Raw genomic sequence first — 18,813 nt, 5'->3', positions numbered from 1 at the left:
GAGGGAGCACACAAAACCAAATGGAGATCTAGGTCTAGAATGCCTCTGTTCAATAGAACTTCCTGTTCTGTATAGCTGCATTATCCAACACAGTAGACAATAACCACATGCAGCTATTTGAAATGTGTCTAGTATAACTAAAGAACTGAATGTTTAATTATTTTAAATTTAAATGTTAATAGCTCTGTAGGGTTGGCAACTACTATATTGGACAGTGCTGGATTAGAAGGCTGTTCCATTGGTGTTTGGCTGCTAAGATTGCCAGATTCCAAAATTCTGCTCACACAAGGGTTGTGGCACCCATACAGTCTTTCTATACTGCCACTTATAAGCATCATTCATTTGTTAATGAAACATTTCTAAAATCCCTTAAGATGACTAACAAAGTTCTTGGTATAGATTTTGATATTTGCAATCACCTCTGGAATGTGGATTCCTGATAAAGGTATTTCAAATGCCTAGAGAGTAAAGTTTAAAAATGTATATGAAAATAGCTATATTGTGCTGTTATAGTACTGTGTATGTAGTATTTTAAAATAAATGTATAGTTTATCACTCAAAGATAACTACTATTAAGATTTTTGTAGTAATTTTATATATATATTTCTATATCATTTGGGCTTTTACTCTTTAAAAAAATCTTTGCTAATATGTTACATGGAAAATAGTATTTTTTAAAAATTTGCTAATGAAAGTAAAAATTGTCCATTATTTTAAACTAGCTCTACCTTCTCTTTTATAAACTATCTTTGTGTAAATTGTGAATGCTTTTTACACAAAATCATCTATTCCTACTCCAGGCAGAATTATTCTTCTCTGTGCTTCTATATTTCTTTGTGTATGTAATATTTATCACATGTTCACTGTATACATCTGTCTTTCTTAAAAGAGATTTTTAGTGCTTAGCTAGCATGTGCCACTCATCTTACTTTTTTCAGTGCCGTAGATCTGAGTAAATATTTGTTCAAAGATAAAACAAAGAAATAGTTAAGAAACAATGTTTTCGGGCTTCCCTGGTGGCGCAGTGGTTGAGAGTCTGCCTGCCGATGCAGGGGACACGGGTTTGTGACCCGGTCCAGGAAGATCCCACATGCCGCAGAGCGGCTGGGCCCGTGAGCCATGGCCGCTGAGCCTGCGCGTCCGAAGCCTGTGCTCCGCAACGGGAGAGGCCACAACAGTGAGAGGCCCGCGTACTGCAAAAAACAAACAAACAAAAAACAAACAAACAAAAACAATGTTTCAAGCCATAATAACTTATCTCTTAAGATTGGGAGGTAAATAAGTTTTTGTTTTGTTTTACATTTTTTTTCTGCCAGAGAGGCTAAATGTAAACTTTAGGAATATGAACTCTATACAGGTTGCATTTTGACTCAATGGCTAAAGTAATCGTATGCTAATAAGAGTTATATTATCAGCATATAAATAAAAGTAGAATTTTATAAACATAATCAGAATAAAATGTGACTCTCTAGAGTCACAGTAAATCTTAAATCTTAAAGGATTTTCTACACTTCTGTTTCAGGGAAAGGCAAATTTTCTCTTTAAAAGGTTATTTGCTGGCCATAAAGTCTCTGTTACAACTACTCCACTCTGCCGTAGTACCAAAGTATCCATAGACAACATGTAAATTAATGAACATGATTTTGTTCTAATAAAACTTTTTGACAGGCAGTGGGCTGGATTTGCCCTTGAGCTATAGATTACCAACATCTACTCTATGTCTTTAACTAGAGATATAGACAGTTAATTCAACAGAGAAATAGCTTAAAAAGTGTTCAAATATTGTGACATGAGTAATTCTTTCCTTTGTTATTTAAATGAAGATAGGAGATAAACACTCATTTTTTTTTTTCTTTTAAGCTCACCAGCATCAATGCTATAGAGATTTTCATAGTGGTTTTTTTTTTTTTTTCCGTACGCAGACCTCTCACTGTTGTGGCCTCTCCCGTTGCGGAGCACAGGCTCCAGACGCGCAGGCTGAGTGGCCATGGCTCACGGGCCCAGCTGCTCCGCAGCATGTGGGATCTTCCCGGACTGGGGCACGAACCCGTGTCCCCGCATCGGCAGGCGGACTCTCAACCACTGCGCCACCAGGGAAGCCCTCATAGTGTATTTTTACTTCTGATGTTTATCCATTTATAAATATTTTTAGGAGAGAAAAAGGAGAAAAAACAACAACCAGCAGGAGGAAGTGCTGACTCTAAGCCTATTGATGTATCCCGTCTGGATCTTCGAATTGGTTGTATCATCACTGCCAGAAAACACCCTGATGCAGATTCTTTGTATGTAGAAGAGGTAGATGTTGGAGAAACAGCCTTAAGAACAGTTGTCAGTGGCCTGGTGAATCATGTTCCTCTTGAACAGGTAATCTGTATAGCTAAAATTATTTCTGCATATACATTTCACCTTCATTCCCTCTTTCTTAATGTTTTTTCATGTAATTTTGTATCATACTGCACAGCATGAGCCAGTATTGATTAATTCAGTTGATTGGTTTGAATGTAATGAATTCCACCAAAAAGTGCATAAAACTAGCAAAAACTTGCAAAACATCTGTAAATTAAGATCAAATTCAGGAACATAGAAAGAAGAAATGATATGTTATTTTTTTCTCAATTTTTAAAAATGTTTTTAGTTTGGTATTTAACATCATTGTTCCATCATGGAATTTTATTCCTTGATTTTTAAAATCATTGTTATGTAACTCAGAAAGCACCAATCTAAAATTAAGAAAGCAAGTTTTATTTCTTTATAACTCAAGAAATATTTTCATACCTGAAGAGGAAAGAGGAGAGGGGATCATGAAGATTGAACTTGCAATTTTTAATGGTATTCCTTTATTCATTAAAAATTTGATGTTTTGGGGCTTCCCTGGTGGCACAGTGGTTGAGAGCCCGCCTGCCAATGCAGGGGACATGGGTTCGTGCCCCAGTCCGGGAAGATCCCACATGCTGCGGAGCGGCTGGGCCCGTGAGCCATGGCCGCTGAGCCTGCGCGTCTGGAGCCTGTGCTCCGCAACGGGAGAGGCCACAACAGTGAGAGGCCTGCGTACCGCAAAAAGAAATTGATGTTTTGTATTTTATTATTTAGATATTTAAATGTATCTATATTTCCAGTGACCATGGAACAAATCAAAGACAGTAATAGTTTTTAATTTGCTCTTTCTAGACATCTTCTGTAGTAATTTGCATCATTTACCTATCTCCTCTGCCCCATAGTGCTTGAGATATTGCAAAGACCATAGACTTCAACATTAAAATAGTTCTGCCTCTCAGTCCTTTGCCAACTTTGTTGCTTATTGGCTTTGTGAACTTGTGTAAATTCCTACATTTATTCATTCCTATTTCTAGATGCTAATATTTATTGAGCACCTATACTGTGCCAGGAACTATTCTAGGCAAGTGAATTAAAATAGCAAGATAGATAGATAGATAGATAGATAGATTTGCTTAAAAAAACAAAAAGCCCTGCCTTTGTGAAGCTTATATCCCTATGAGGGAGTCAGAAAATCATAATATATAGTGTGTTAAATGGTGATAAATATCAGGAGAAAAATGAAGTAGGGAAAGAATCTAGGAAGTATTGAGACTAGGAAGATGTTGTCATTTATATAAAGTGGCCATGGAAGACCAAAGAAAGTGATATTTAAGTAAAGGTCTAAGAAAATGAAGAAAGCAAGTCATTCTGTCTGGTGGGAGAGCATTTTCAGGCAGCCCTGAGTCAGAAGTATTCTTGGGATGTTCAAAGAACAGCAGGAGGCCAGTGTCACTGTAGCAGACTAAATAAGGGGAAATGTCATGGGAGATGAAATCAGAGATAAAGATGCCAAATGATATAGGGTATTAGAGATCATTGTAAAAACGTGGGCTTTTATTCTGAGTGAGATGAAAGCCATTGGAGGATTTTTGAGCTAAGGGGTAATGTGCTCTGTGTCACATATTAGTAGTATCATCCGGTTGCTTTGTGGAGGGGAGAAAGATGGAATTAAGGAAATCAGTGAAGAAATTTCTCTTATCTGTGAAAAAAAGATAAACTTGGCACATGTGTGTGCTTTTTCTTTCTAACATCCGTTTTGTATAGGACCAGGGCTCCTTTATAACTACTTATGAAGTTAGGTTCATAAGGAGCCCTGGAGAAAAGAACCAACTGATCTTGAGCCAGCTCAAATTGGAAAAACTCCTCCTCCTTGGGGCTTCAACGTTTTTGTTCTCATAAGTTACAGACTTTTTCTTCTCTTCCAGAAGCTATCATTCACAGCCATAAGCAAAGTTATTTATGTACACATCTGTATCTAACCCAACAAGTCAGTACTAGTAAGCAGTCTATAAAGTAATAGCACTTAGCTCCCCAAAACTGCATACCAAATTTTGTACATTTGTTTATTTTTCTAAGGTAAAGGTCCACAGCTCTCATCTGATTCTTAACAGATTGCATCTAGCTAACCCTGTTGTTTTTCTTATACATATTTGCTATAACTTTTCTTTTGAAGTTCCCATATATGTGGCATTTTACAGTTATTTGTTTGAAGACAATAAGAATTCATGAAGACCTCCAAAATGGGGGCCTTTTAAATTTGAGTCTTAGGCTAATTTTTTTTAATCATAGAATTTGGTAGTAAATTTGAAGTTTACAGAAATTTTTATGTACTTCTTTAACAAATTATAGAAATAGCCATAATTGTTCATTGTAGTGTGCACAATGCTTGAATTGTTAAATGATCAGTATTTTTTAACTTAGGAAATGAACCTTGCATAGTATTGGAAATGATCAAACATATAGTAGAAAAAATGTGCATTTATTTTAGTGCTAATGATAAGCTAAATACTTATTTACATGTTGTGATTTAATCCTTGTGACAAGTCTTTAATATCATTTCCCTCCTTTTGTGAGGAAACAGGGAGATCAACTTTATACAGCCTCATTGCTAGTACATGGCAGATTAAATTCAAAACCAAATCTGTTTCACTCAGCCATTTCTTTATTTATATTGAAGTGAAATATTATTCCCTCTGCTGTTTGATCTCTAATGCATTGTCAATTTGTAGAATTTTTTTTCATGTTGATATAAGACTTCTTAACAACATAAAAGATTTTGGACACAGATAAGGATAAAAACAGCCACAAAAATAGGACATTTGATATTTAGCATATTAGGTGTACCTTAATGTATTCTAGATAAGATTATTCTAAATCTCTAGACATCTTTAATCATCAATTTATATTTCACACAGATGCAAAATCGGATGGTGATTTTACTTTGTAACCTGAAACCTGCAAAGATGAGGGGAGTAGTATCTCAGGCAATGGTGATGTGTGCTAGTTCACCAGACAAAGTTGAAATCTTGGCACCTCCTAATGGGTCTGTTCCTGGAGACAGAATTACCTTTGATGCTTTCCCTGGTAAGTGTTTGTTAGTCATTATTTAAAATAGTTTGGGAATCATTGTTCTCAAAGCTATGCTTGGAATGTTTAAATTTAAAGTCAATCCTGTAAATGACTTGTAAGACTTTACATTAGATTATCATTATTAGTGATATTATTGAGTTTATTGAGATTGACTCAAGATGGCACAACTATTCCGTCCCCATGAACACTCAAATTTCATAAAACACCAGAGAGATTTTACCGTAAGTGAAATACTAATTTTGATACCTCCATAGCAGAAGTGTCATAAGAATAGAGAACCAGTTAATGTGCTACAAAATCATTTAAGCTGTAGATTATCTCAGAATGCAACACAGAAAGATGAAGAGATGAAGAGGGAGGGGGAAATGCATAATTCTCTAAGTCGGTCTAGTAATATACTTGCATATGCTTTTACTAGACTTGAGGATTTAGAGGAAATCTCTAAGTAGAAATTCATATTTATTTTAATAATCTAAGAGGAAAGTTCATTTCATATTGCTTCTTTTCTGTAGTAAAATGCTCCTGAGACGGATGAAACTTCATAATGCATGAGAACATTTCTTCAAATAGGTCTTTGAAGCAGTAAAGAAAGGATGCTTGGCAGATGTAGAATAAATATTTCTTTCATAAAAGTTGAAGACCTCATAAGAGGAAAAACAGTTAGAAATTAAAAGACTGTATTTACAGAGGATGTTCATTTGCCTAGAGTAAGGAAAAGCAGAAATAAATTAGGATAACAAGTAGAATTAGGTTTAAAAGTCAAAATTTATTTGGAGATGTATTTATGAAAACTAATGAATTTTAATGGAATAGCAAGGCTGATATGATTATTAGGCCTGTTTTTTTAATCCTGTGTTAACTGTGTTTGATGATATATTAAGACACAAAGAATTTTAACATTGGAATAATAAGATTTTTAAAAATGGATGAAAGCATGGGTAGCTCCCATGAAACTCAGCTCCCAACTCCTAATAAAAAGTATACTAATCTAAAAAACATGGGATTGTTTAACAAGTATGTGTGACTTTGAATCCATGTGTATGTCTTGAACCTTGGTAGATTGAAGATCATGATGGTCTGTGCTCTGAGAACTTTTTTTGGTAAAGCAGGTTTTGGGAAAATCCCAGTCTCAGTCATTTCTCAAAGCAGCATGATAGCTTTTGGTTCTAGGAGCACACACGATCACCACTCTACTTACCAGGGTATCAAAACACTTAGTCAAACCTCATGCTTTTGGGTAGGCCGTCATGTGTATACCTGACAAACCTGAAATTCTATTTCACCAAGTTGGAATGGAATGAAAATAGAAGCAAACTTTTTCTTTTAAGATTCAGCACACATTGAAGAAAAAAAATAAAAATCTTGGTTTACCCTTTCAGATTAAAATTTGCCTTCCTTTTTATTTAAATATTTAAGATGAATACATTTTAAGTTTTATTTTTTGATATAAATTGTAGAGTCAGATGTTTAGAACTGGAAGAAATCATCTACTTTAACCCACTATTTTACAAATTTGGAAACTGAGACCCAATAATACTTAAGTTACTTGCTTAAGGTTATACAGAGTTTGTAGAAGGATCAAACCGTAGATGTGCCTGAATCTCTAATACTGTCAGCATTTTTGTTGATTGTTGCTTGCTGTGAATTCATATGGGCTATTTCATTAGAGAAGGCTTATAGTTCTTTAATTTCTATGAGAGCTTTCATTCCCTTATCTTATAGAATTAACAGATAAATATTTCAGCACTTAAATCAGTTTAGAGTTAACAGATAAATATTTCAGCACTTGAATCAGTTATTATCTGGATGTTACTGTTAACGTATATTGAAATTTTTTTTTTTAAGTTACTCAGTGATTTAGCATTAGAGATGCTAATAGCCCAGTGTGGATTTCTTGCTTTTACTATATTTTTGAATCTTCCAATCTGTTCGGCTGTTTGTGTGTTTATGTTTACATCATTCCAAAGTCTGATATTTCTTTCATATTCATAGTTTCTCCTTGTGCCTTACCACATGAATATGTAGCTAACATATAAAAAAATTTGTAAAGTGAAAGGGAAAAACCTAACATTAAAGTAGCCTATGAGGTTGTTAGAATTATTCTCTTATAACTTATAAAATGCTTAACCAAGCTGAACAGCATCGAATAATTGATAAACTTGGGGACATGAGGTCTGTTAGTACTCATCCTACTTATGCTTCCACATAGCTTACTGCTTCTGTAGCAGTAAATCTAAAAGGAAATAAGAGTTAATACTATGTATGCAACAGACCATTAGTCTTATTGTTTGTTTGTTTTCCTTTTCCCAGAGAGAGCCATGATTTATCAGTACTGTATTTTTCAGCATATGTTCTACATTTTAAAGCTTAAGGTGTCTGCTGGTATATTTTGATGTTCACTTGATATGCTCAGTGTCTAGAGATTTACCTTTTATGTTATATATATTAAGTGTGGTATAGAAATTGCAACTGGGGCTCAAACCTTTGAATTGCTATTTGGCTTTGAATAACTATTTTCTCCAACTACAAAACCATCACTTCCATAGAGTTTAGAAGATGCCAAATAATATTTTTATAACAATGGCTAAAAACTCTCCCCACTACTTTTTAAAATCTTAAATGTGTGAAGCCATAAATTTTAGTATTTAAATATGGTAACTGGTCCCTAAAGCATCAAGCAACTGAAAACAATATTACGAGATAAAGGCATTGATATCTTTTTTTTTTTGAGAATGCACTGGTTTTGTTCTAATAATAAATGAGAATTTGCATTCAGACTTCTAACTTCTAAGATCATGCTTATTTCTGTTAATATTGAGTCTTATTAGTAAATATGAGTTTATGGTTAATCTCAAAGCATGTATGATATGTGAAGGTCTTTAGCTTCTGGACCCACTTATTTTTTAAAAATAAATTGGGGTTTTTTTTGGTATTGAGTGATTTGAGTTTTTTGTATATTTTGGATATCAGCCCCTTATCAGTAAGTTTGCAAACATCTCTCATTCAGTTGGTTGCCTTTTTGTTTTGTTGATGGTTTACTTTGCTCTGCAAAAACTTTTTAGTTTGATGTAGTCCCATTTGTTTGTTTTTGCTTTTGTTGCCCTTGCCTGAGGACAGACATTCAAAAAACTATTGCTAAGACCGACCTCAAAGAGTTTACTGCCTGTGTTTCCTTCTAGGTGTTTTATGGTTTCAGGACTTACATTTAAGTCTTTAATCCATTTTGAGTTTATTACTGTATATAGTGTAAGAAAGTGGTCAAGTTTGATTCTTTTGCATGTAGCTGTCCAGTTTTCCCAACACCATTTATAGAAGAGACTATCTCTTCCCCATTGTATATTCTTGCCTCCTTTGTTATAGATTAATTGATGCTATGAGTGTCAGTTTATTTCTGGGCTCTCAATTCTTTTCTATTCATCTATGTGTCTGTTTTTGTGGCAGTACCATCCTGTTTTGATTACTACAGCTTTGTAATATAGTTTCAAGTTCGGTGTAGTTTCAGGTGTGACCCCTCCTTGTTCTTTCTCAAAATAGCTTTGGCTATTCGAGGTCTTTTGTGTTTCCATACACATTTTAGGATTATTTATTCTACTTCTATGAAAAATGCTGCAGGTATTTTGACAGAGATTGCATTGAATCCATAGATTGCTTAGGGTAGTATGGACCTTTTAGCAACATTGATTCTTCCAATCCGTGAGCACAGTATAGCTTTCCATTTATTTGTGTCATCTTCAGTTTCTTTCCTCAGTGACAAAGAGTTTTCAGAGTCAGGTGTTTCTACTCCTTGGTTAAATTTAGTCCTAGATATTTTATTCTTTTTGATGCAGTTGTAAATGGGGCAAGGATGTAGAGCAAAGGGAACCTTTCTACACTGTTGGTGGGAATGTAAATTGTTGCAGCCACTATGGAAAACAGTATGGAGGTTCCTCAAAAAACTAAAGGTGGAATTACCATATGGTCCAGAAATTTCACTTCTGGTTATTTATCTGAAAAAAATAAAAACACTAACTCGGAAAACACCCCTGTGTTCATTGTAGCAGTATTTACAATAGCCAAGATATGGAAGCAGCCCAAGTGTCCATCGATAGATAAATGGATAAAGAAAATGTGGTGTCTTTGTGTGGTGTGTGTGTGTGCGCACGTGCGCGTATGCCCGCACACACACACACAATGGAATATTACTCAACCATTAAAAAGAATGAAATCTTTGTGGACTTTGAGGGTGTTATGCTTATTAGTGAAATAAGTCAGAGAAAGACAAATACCATATGATTTCACTTATATGTGGAATCTGAAAACCACAGCAAACAAAACAAAACAGAGATTCATAGATACAGAGAACAAAGTGATAGCTGCTAGAGGGGAGGAGGGTGGGGGGACGGATGAAATAGGTGAAGGAGATTAAGAGGTACAAACTTCAGGCTATAAAATAAGTAAGTCATGGGGATGTAATGTATACATAGGGAGTACAGTCAATAATATTGTAACAACTTTGTATGGTGACGGACAGTAAATGATCTTATTGCAGTGGTCATTTCATAATGTATAAAAATATCTAATCACTGTGTTGTACACCTGAAACTAATATACTTTTTTTAAATTAAAAAAAACAGCCTGTCTATATTTGATTCTCTTCCTTAAAACCTATTTCAATCAGGCTTCTCTCTCCACTGTTCCACCAGAATTGCTCTGGTCAAGATCACCAATTTACTCCCTGTAGCTAAATCCATGGCTAGTTAGTTCTCAGTCCTTTTCTTAATTAACTTTAACTTGGCTTCTGACACCACACTTGCATGGTGGTCCTCATGCTTCATTGGCTGCTCTGCTCATCTCCTTTGCTGATTCTTCCTCACCTCCCTGACCTCTTAATTGGAGTACCTCAGACCTTGATCCTTGACCTCTTCTCTTTTTCCATGCTTGGCCTCTTTTTCTTTCCATGTTCATTCCTTTGGCTATTTTATTCAGTCACTTGTCCAGCTACCTACGAGATTTCTTCACTAACATGTCCCAGGGGAGAAGAATGTATATACCAGTCTTCTCCCTAGATTTCCCTTTTCCATACATCTTCTTCAGAAAATCCTAGTGGCTGTACCTTCTGAACATATCTAGAGTGGTTCTCATCATCTCTGCCTCTACCACTTTGGTCCTGACACCAACGTCTCTTATCCAGGTAACTGCAAAAGTTTTCTAACTGATCGCTTTGCTTTTGCCCTTGCCCTTCTTCCGTCTGTTTTCAGTTATAGCCTACAGAGTGATGTAGGTCAGATATGTTAGTCCTCTGCAAAAAACTATTAAAAAGCTTTCCATTTGACCCAGAATACAGATACAGGTCCTTACAATGGCCTCTCATTACTTCATTAACCTCATGTACTTCAGCTCCTCCTCAATCACCCTAGTTGAGCCACTGGCTCTTTCTCCAGGTAGCTACATGGCTTGGTCCCTCATCTTATTCATATCTTTCAAATGTCTCCTTATTTGTTTTATTTTTCTCCATAACACTTATCATCAGATATACTGTACATTATATATTATCTGCCCACATGGAAATGTAAGCATCATGAAATCAAGATTTTTGTTGTTGTTGTTATTATTCACTACTATATTCCTAGCATCCAGAAAAATGTCAGGCATAGAGTAGGTCAGTAAGTTGGTTAATGAATAAATAGAAAGAAACATACTAGTAAAACATGTTTTAAAGAACTCCCAAAACTCTCCAGTATTTGAAGAACAGACCTGAGGATCCATCTTCATTATTTCTAAGATCATTCCTATCAAATCAACAAACCACTTTTCTCTGTTGATTAGCTCTGTAAAATTAATTGACCCCTGTTTGCAAAGTTATACTTTAGTCTTTGCATCACAAAAGGTGATAGTTACAATTATTATAGTTCAAAAACTCAATTAATGAAACAAAATAATTAAGTTGGTGCTAAGCTTTTCATGGTCCTGACAGATATCCTGGAAGCTGATGATTCTGGAATTTATGTTTATTGCTTTTTGTAGTTTTTAAATGCTGAGATGGTAGTCACAGCTTTTTACATCTGTACAGACTCCTTTCTGAACTAGTTCATGTTGCCTATGTGTTTTGTTTAGATTGAGTTATCTTAAAGTAATCTCTGAATGATTAGTTCTCTTACAATACGTGTAACCATTTCCACATGGTGATTATTGGCATGTGTTTAGCAATTACAGAGACTCTACAGTTTTCAGCTTTAAGAACTTTTATTGATTTCATCACTTTGTTTGGATAGCCATGCCAAAAAAAGAAAGGGGGGGGGAAATTAGGAAAATAAGATTTAGAAGAAGGATATAACACAGAGGAATGATGAAAGGCTTCTCTGGAAATAGAGTTCATTTTTAAAAATTGTTTAAAATATTAGGTATGCTTTTTTGTGGGAGGTGATTTAAACTTTCCTTTTAAACTTGCTTTATACCTTACCAAATAGTGTATTATTGAGAAACATGAATAAACTACAAGGTTAACACTCCATCCAAGACTTTTCAGCTCTGATTTATATTCAGTGATCATAATTTGGCAAGTTTTAATTACAGTCTCAAAACTTTAGTTGTCTGAATCATTATTTCGTTTACTGACTTGTTAAAGTCTTACAGCCACATTTGGAATGTTCAGGTATTGAGCCTGATGTGTTAAAAGCAACAATCAAGAGTTGAAGGTTCTTCTCGTAGTTTCTAGTTCATTTTTAGTTAAAATCTTTATCCCTTGAAAATTATTACAGTCTTATGTAAGAAGTTTAAAACCTTCAGATCTTGTTCTGCAAGTACTGGGTGACCTAGGAACCTTTCTGAGCCTCAGCTTTTTCATCTGTCAGAAAGGCTTTTTTTTTTTTTTTTTTTGCGGTACGCGGGCCTCTGTTGTGGCCTCTCCCGTTGCGGAGCACAGGCTCCGGACGCGCAGGCTCAGCAGCCATGGCTCACGGGCCTAGCCGCTCCGCGGCATGTGGGATCTTCCCGGACCAGGGCACGAACCCGTGTCCCCGCATCGGCAGGCGGACTCTCAACCACTGCGCCACCAGGGAAGCCCAAGGAAAGCTTTGTAATGGTATGTATTTCTTGTGAGTTTTGTGAGGTTTATCTTTTGAAACACTTAGCTACCTGCCTGATGTTTTAAGCTCTTAGCTATTACTTTTGTGCCTCTATTTCCTCATCTGTAAAGCGGGGGTAATTAATAGTATTTATTTAGTATACTGAGAGGATTAAATGAGTAAATATATGTAAAGCACATAGTGCAGTGACTGGCACATAGTAAGCACTATGTAAGTGTAGTGTTATGTATTATAATGATTATTATTTTCTATACATATCAGTGTCTTCCTAGATCTGACAAGCTTAAGTTTGTGCTGCACCACAGCTTGTTGTACTTGGGGCTTATGTCTGCATTCAGCAAAAATTTACCCACACAATCTATGGTCTTGATAAGAAGCTTTTACACAAACCTGAGACAATCTGCTTCTTGAATTCATTATCAGTTTGGGAATATCTTTTTTGGGGTTCAAGGTGGGGCGATCCAGAGTTAGTACTCAGGCCCCCCTGAACAGTGTGTCTGGTCTCAGCTTTTACAGAATTCTGGAATGCCCACTTCCCCACATGACCTGTGTATAAACAAAGTACGATTATGCTCTTAGACTAACCAATGGTTTGGTGAAAAAAAAACCAAAAATTTTATAGATACTTTATATATTGGAATTTTTTCTATTCTGTTTATTAGTTTCTCTGTTGTCCAATCAAATAATCAAATGCTGTTAAAGGAGTAAGAAAAATCCTTATCTTTTATACTAGACAGTCTCTTCACTTTTAGTTTCACTGCCTGTTCTTCTACTGTAGATACATTATTCAATTAACTATCTGTCATCTCTGAAAAGCTACATATCAGAGGACAGTTTTCTATATTTTTGCCAGTTCCAGGGAGCTAATTAGTTGCTGAAGAGCTAATAAAAAGATCTAGAAAGTTATATTTCTATTATTACTTAGTTATACTTAAGCAGTATTTTTGTTGTTTCCTCCAGGGAAATCATTTTCCATTTGAAACTAACACTTAAGGGATTTGTTACTTCTCTTCATTGTTTCTTAAACTGATTCTTCATTTCAAAAGTTATTGAACATCTTCAGCTACTAAAATCATGTTACATTCAACTTTACTCTCTTCTTCCTCATCATTCATTAAATAGAGGGATCGCTTGGTATATTGGTAGTTTTTAATCCTAGATCAGATACATTCTACAATGTGTTTGTCTCTTCTTGATTGTAAACTTTATAGTGTGAGTTACGGTAAAGAGAGGGGATAGGATATTATCCACTTGTAAAAGTGTTGTTCGTTTCTTTTCAGAGGATAATTTATTAGGAGGCAAGGTGCTGTACTAACAGAGTAAGGGCTTTGGTGTCAAATCTCACTCTTCTTGTTGCTTGTGTGACTTTGAGCAGCTTATCTTCTCTGAGCCCCAGTTTCTTTATATTTAAAACTAGAGTCAGTGTGTTTCTGTGAATTGCATGCAGCAACATGTATTCCTGGTGGTTAGAAAATGCTAGTCCTGTCTCCTTATTCTTCCTTTCTCTTTCCATCTCACCAAGTGGAATGGGCAGCAGATGAAACCCAGAGTAGTTATTATATTTAGCTAGATAACCCCAACATTTAAGCCATTCTCCAGTATTGTAAGAAATCTTTAAGTACTATAGCAGCGATCTAGTCATTTATTTTTTATGTTGAAACAAATAGTAAAGCATAAGCTGCTTCTGCCATGTGTAAAATTATAACACATCAAATTATGCTCCCATCTGTTCAAAATCTTTCTTTATATGTAATGATAAAATGAGTATCTTGTATTTTCCTTCTAATCATTTGTATTTTCATTCTAATCATTTCATTCTAATCTAATTAGAATGAATCATTCCAACTCATTGAGCTATATTACCTGGAAAACTGTTTATTGTAAGAGTAAAAAATAATATCTTTAACATTTGTAAGGAAATGACAAAATATTTTACCAATCAAGAATATAAATTGCCGACATCGTAAAAATAAAATAAGTGTTAAAAGTAAACGTTTGGGGGCTTCCCTGGTGGCACAGTGGTTGAGAATCTGCCTGCTAATGCAGGGAACACAGGTTCGAGCCCTGGTCTGGGAGGATCCCACATGCCGCGGAGCAACTAGGCCCATGAGCCACAACTACTGAGCCTGCGCGTCTGGAGCCTGTGCTCCGCAAAAAGAGAGGCCGTGATAGTGAGAGGCCCAAGCACCGCGATGAAGAGTGGCCCCCACTTGCCACAACTAGAGAAAGCCCTCGCACAGAAACGAAGACCCAACACAGCAAAAATAAATAAATAATTAAAAAAAAAAAGTAAACGTTTAAATCCTGATCCGATCTAAAGATCAGAAATTGTATCCAAGACAATTCACTAGAAATCTCTATGGACAGTTTATTAATATGTTAGCTATGTATTTTTTTTCCTCCCCCAACAGGAGAGCCTGACAAGGAGCTGAATCCTAAGAAGAAGATTTGGGAGCAGATCCAGCCTGATCTTTACACTAATGATGAGTGTGTGGCTACATACAAAGGAGCTCGCTTTGAGGTGAAAGGGAAGGGAGTCTGTAGGGCTCAAACTATGGCCAACAGTGGAATAAAATAAAATAAAACACTTCAGTTACTGAAATACATTAGAGAAAACTTAACAATAAAAAGAAATATATTTGTCACTTGTACCTAAAATATAACTGGCTCATTTTTGTGTTATTTTTCTTCTAGACTTGAGTAGTCTTTTACCTGGCATATATTGTTTTCAGTTAATTAGAGAAACACTACATTTTTACCTATGGTTTTTGATCCTTTATGATACAGTGAGGAATTTGCCTGTGTTTCATGATGATTCATTTTTTAGTGAGGATGTTGGCTTGCACATTGCTTTTTCTTTATACATTTAGGTAACTTGAACTAGATTAACATTTAGTTTCTTTGTAGGCACATGTTGCATGCAATTTGAAACCCTTGTATTTTTAGTATCTGTATTATAAATGCCCTCTCCTCTTTAAAAAGAAAAGTTAGAATTTTTCTCAGGCTTATTAACTAATCTGTATTGTAATGGTATTGAAAATGACCAACTGTTGATTCTAGAGAGCCGAACAATGTGAAAGCTAGGAGACATGGCATTTGAACATTATTGCTGTTGCTTGCCAAAGTAACCCCGACTTACATACTTAAGGTGACTTTTTTAAAAGACTGAAACTTCCAACTGTGTAGTGAACTTATTCTTTCCAATTTAACAAAATAATTAGTAATAAATTTTGACTAATTCTAAAGAATAAGCACATTGCAAAGTGTTACCAATGTAGTTCCCAATAAATTGACTGTGAACACAGTCCACATTTTTATTCCAGGTGACTTCAAAGATTCTTTGGATACCTAATAAAAGATTATTTATAGCTTTTATCTTTAGAAGAGCATTTAAGATTGATATCTTTTATTTTTTCATGTACCATCATACTGTCAATATATTAAAAGAAATTGTAGCCAAAAATTTAACATACATATGTATAAAGTTGTCAAATGCGTATTTTCACTCATCTTACAGATATTGTAGGAACAATGAAAATTAACTTAGGCACTATGAGCTTCAAGTTCACCAGCCTTGAGATGATGACTGAGATACCAAAAAAGAAATGCATCTATGGAGGTAGGAATATCTATTCTAAAAGAAAAATGACACATACCAATATTCTAGCACTGTTGCTGTTTATAGCCTACAATAAGAAGGAGAGGCAAAACAAAAAATTTTAAAACAACCCTACATGCTAAGTTATAAAAAGTATCATTTATTTAAGTCTGTGGAGTTCTCTGGTAGGCCAAGATGTGGTATCATCATAGAAATTTTATCTTCTTTATGAAAAACTGAATATTAACAGCATCATTAATATCTATCTGTTGATAACTAAACACAAATGACTTTCCAAAGTTTGGTACTTGAGATATGTTATTCTTTCGGGAATAAAGACTTTTTGTGAGTCTGTATTTTCTGATTTTTCCCAATTATATTACATTTCTATAAATAATTCTAATATAATTTAAAGAATGTTTCAACTATTTAGATAGTTGAACTATTTATTCCCAGTTTTTCAAGTTACATAAAAGCATTACTCAATCAAGTTATCCACTTAGCCCCATTCAGTCGTTATTTTTACAGAAAACTTAATTCTGTTTTACTTGTATTGCTGGGATGAGAGAACTGTTACAGAATCAACAAAAAATGATGACACTGTTAGTGAACTGGACATAATCCTGGCTTCTGACTGGTATTCAGCCCGTTAAGAATTTCAACAGTAGGAGATGGTGTTAGGTCACGGACTAAACAGCTAGTGCCTCTTGACATCTATTTATGTATTGCGAAGTAAACCAGAAAAAAAAGCTGACCTTCCCCCAAGATAATTTCTCGTGCAGTGTTGACCCACTATCTTATAGTGACTATTGGCAGTACTAACTTTTCTTATATATAGAAATTCCATGTGTATTATTCTTATGAGATGAATCATTTTCAGGACATGTTAATTTTAATATATAATTGGAAATTTTTTCTGCCTTCTATGAAGAACATTAAGTATTCTATGAGTACAAGAATATTAAGTGCCCACCAAACAGATAATTTGTTGTTGCTTTTTTAAAAATATGTAAATTCTCATTTGCACTATTTACAAAATATTCAGTGTAACTCACTGAAGTTTAATAAGCACGTCAGCAAGACGGAGGGTGTGTATAGGGCCTCAGAGAATGTTAGTTTAATGAGGTTCCAAAATCTGGGTCTTTGCAGGTCCAAAAACGTGCATTTGTACATGACTGTTATAGATGCTAAGTAGTCTGTAGAGCTTAGTAGTATTGGTTTTGAATCCAGGTTACCTAGTTTTGATTCCATCTATACAACTTAAATGCCTGTGTGATCTTGGGCAATTGTTTAGCCTCCATATACCTTACTTTCCTCATCTGTAAGATGGATATAATAATAGTACTTACCTCATTGAGTTGTAAGGGTATATATTATGTTACACATAATAGAGGTATACAATGTTAATATCAGTTTATGATAAGAATGTTCCTTTCCTGAAACTAGTATTCCTATCTCTGTCCCCTTTCATGGTATCACATTTCCTGAGAAGTTGAATTTTTGTTCAGAAGATTACTTGGTATATATGAAATGAACAGAGTTTCTTAAGGAATATTTCACACAGGCCCTGTCTTTCAACAGACCTGACCCGCTATACCAGATGTAGTATCTCTCCCCTCGCTAGAGATGTTTTTTACTGAAACTTTCTCTTCCCTCCCTGCACTCCCACTGAAATCCATGTTCTAGATATTTAGATGCTGGTCAGTCCTGTTCATTGATGCCCTTTCACTGGTTTAATATTATTGATAAAGTTTCAAATAGTTTTGCAATTTTCTTAGACTAGAAAGACAATACTTCTAACTGTTGTGTGTTAATGTAACAAATAAAAGCAATTGAATTTTTAAGTTCTTGACAGGTGGAGGATCACCTCACTATTGCTTATGACAAGGACATTAAAGGGGCATAAGTATACTTACTCAATTTTCTAGGAAAATTATATGTTGTGCCTTTAAAAATATAAAAATATCAGACACAGACCTACTAGAGAATGGACATGAGGATATGGGGAGGGGGAAGGGTAAGCTGTGACAAAGTGAGAGAGTGGCATGGACATATATACACTACCACACGTAAAATAGATAGCTATTGGGAAGCAGCCGCATAGCATAGGGAGATCAGCTCGGTGCTTTGTGACCACCTAGAGGGGTGGGATAGGGAGGGTGGGAGGGAGGGAGACACGAGGGAAGAGATATGGGAACATATGTATATGTGTAACTGATTCACTTTGTTATAAAGCAGAAACTAACACACCATTGTAAAGCAATTATACTCCAATAAAGATGTTAAAAATATATATATATATATAAAAATATCAAAGAGTACAGTGTTAGCTTTGTACTTTGGCTACATAAATTGTGACACAGTCCTGGTTCTGAGTGCTGTGCAATGGTGTGTAGACTAAAACTTTATCGCCAAGATACAAAATAAAATCTAGTGAAGCAAATTAATGTAACACACCTAAAAATAATATTGCAAATTGTTGTCTTGTGGAGAGAGCTTTGCCTTCCAAGTGAGAGGGATATATTAATAATATCTGTCTCATGTCATGGATTTTATTGTAGAATTATTAGTAAGATATTTAATGCTTTATAGCTAGCTAAGTAGTTTCAACACATCTTGTCAATTTAACTCCCTAGAGGTAAGCCAGCTATTTTACCCCAAAGAATCAACAGAAAATTTACATAAATGCTGGCGCTAAGGTATAACTAGCTGAAACCTAGATTTTACTAATATTCTGCTTTTCTC

The 18,813-nt window shown here is 35.0% G+C and overlaps 1 protein-coding gene across 10 annotated transcripts in view; it reads left to right on the top strand.

Moving 5' to 3' along the window:
- The window catches only part of AIMP1 (aminoacyl tRNA synthetase complex interacting multifunctional protein 1), a 129,131-nt gene that overhangs the window by 21,853 nt on the left and 88,465 nt on the right, over positions 1-18,813 (top strand). For 2 of the 10 annotated variants that reach the window (XR_016393223.1, XR_016393222.1), the window contains exons 5-8: positions 2,153-2,364; positions 5,232-5,400; positions 14,882-14,991; positions 15,988-16,089. Coding sequence is in view for 8 of the 10 variants with exons in the window: in XM_022567082.3 (XP_022422790.2) it covers positions 2,153-2,364; positions 5,232-5,400; positions 14,882-15,048 (548 nt within the window). In the remaining 2 variants the exon portion in view is untranslated. The other 8 variants (XM_089911600.1, XM_089911599.1, XM_022567082.3 and 5 more) reach the window with 5 other exon arrangements.

The sequence above is a fragment of the Delphinapterus leucas genome, chromosome 5 (genome assembly GCF_059928025.1).
Source record: "Delphinapterus leucas isolate spDelLeu-1000000601 "Yukka" chromosome 5, BTC_Dleu_Yukka2, whole genome shotgun sequence".
NCBI lineage: Eukaryota > Metazoa > Chordata > Mammalia > Artiodactyla > Monodontidae > Delphinapterus > Delphinapterus leucas.
This window is presented reverse-complemented; position numbering and strand designations above follow the sequence as displayed.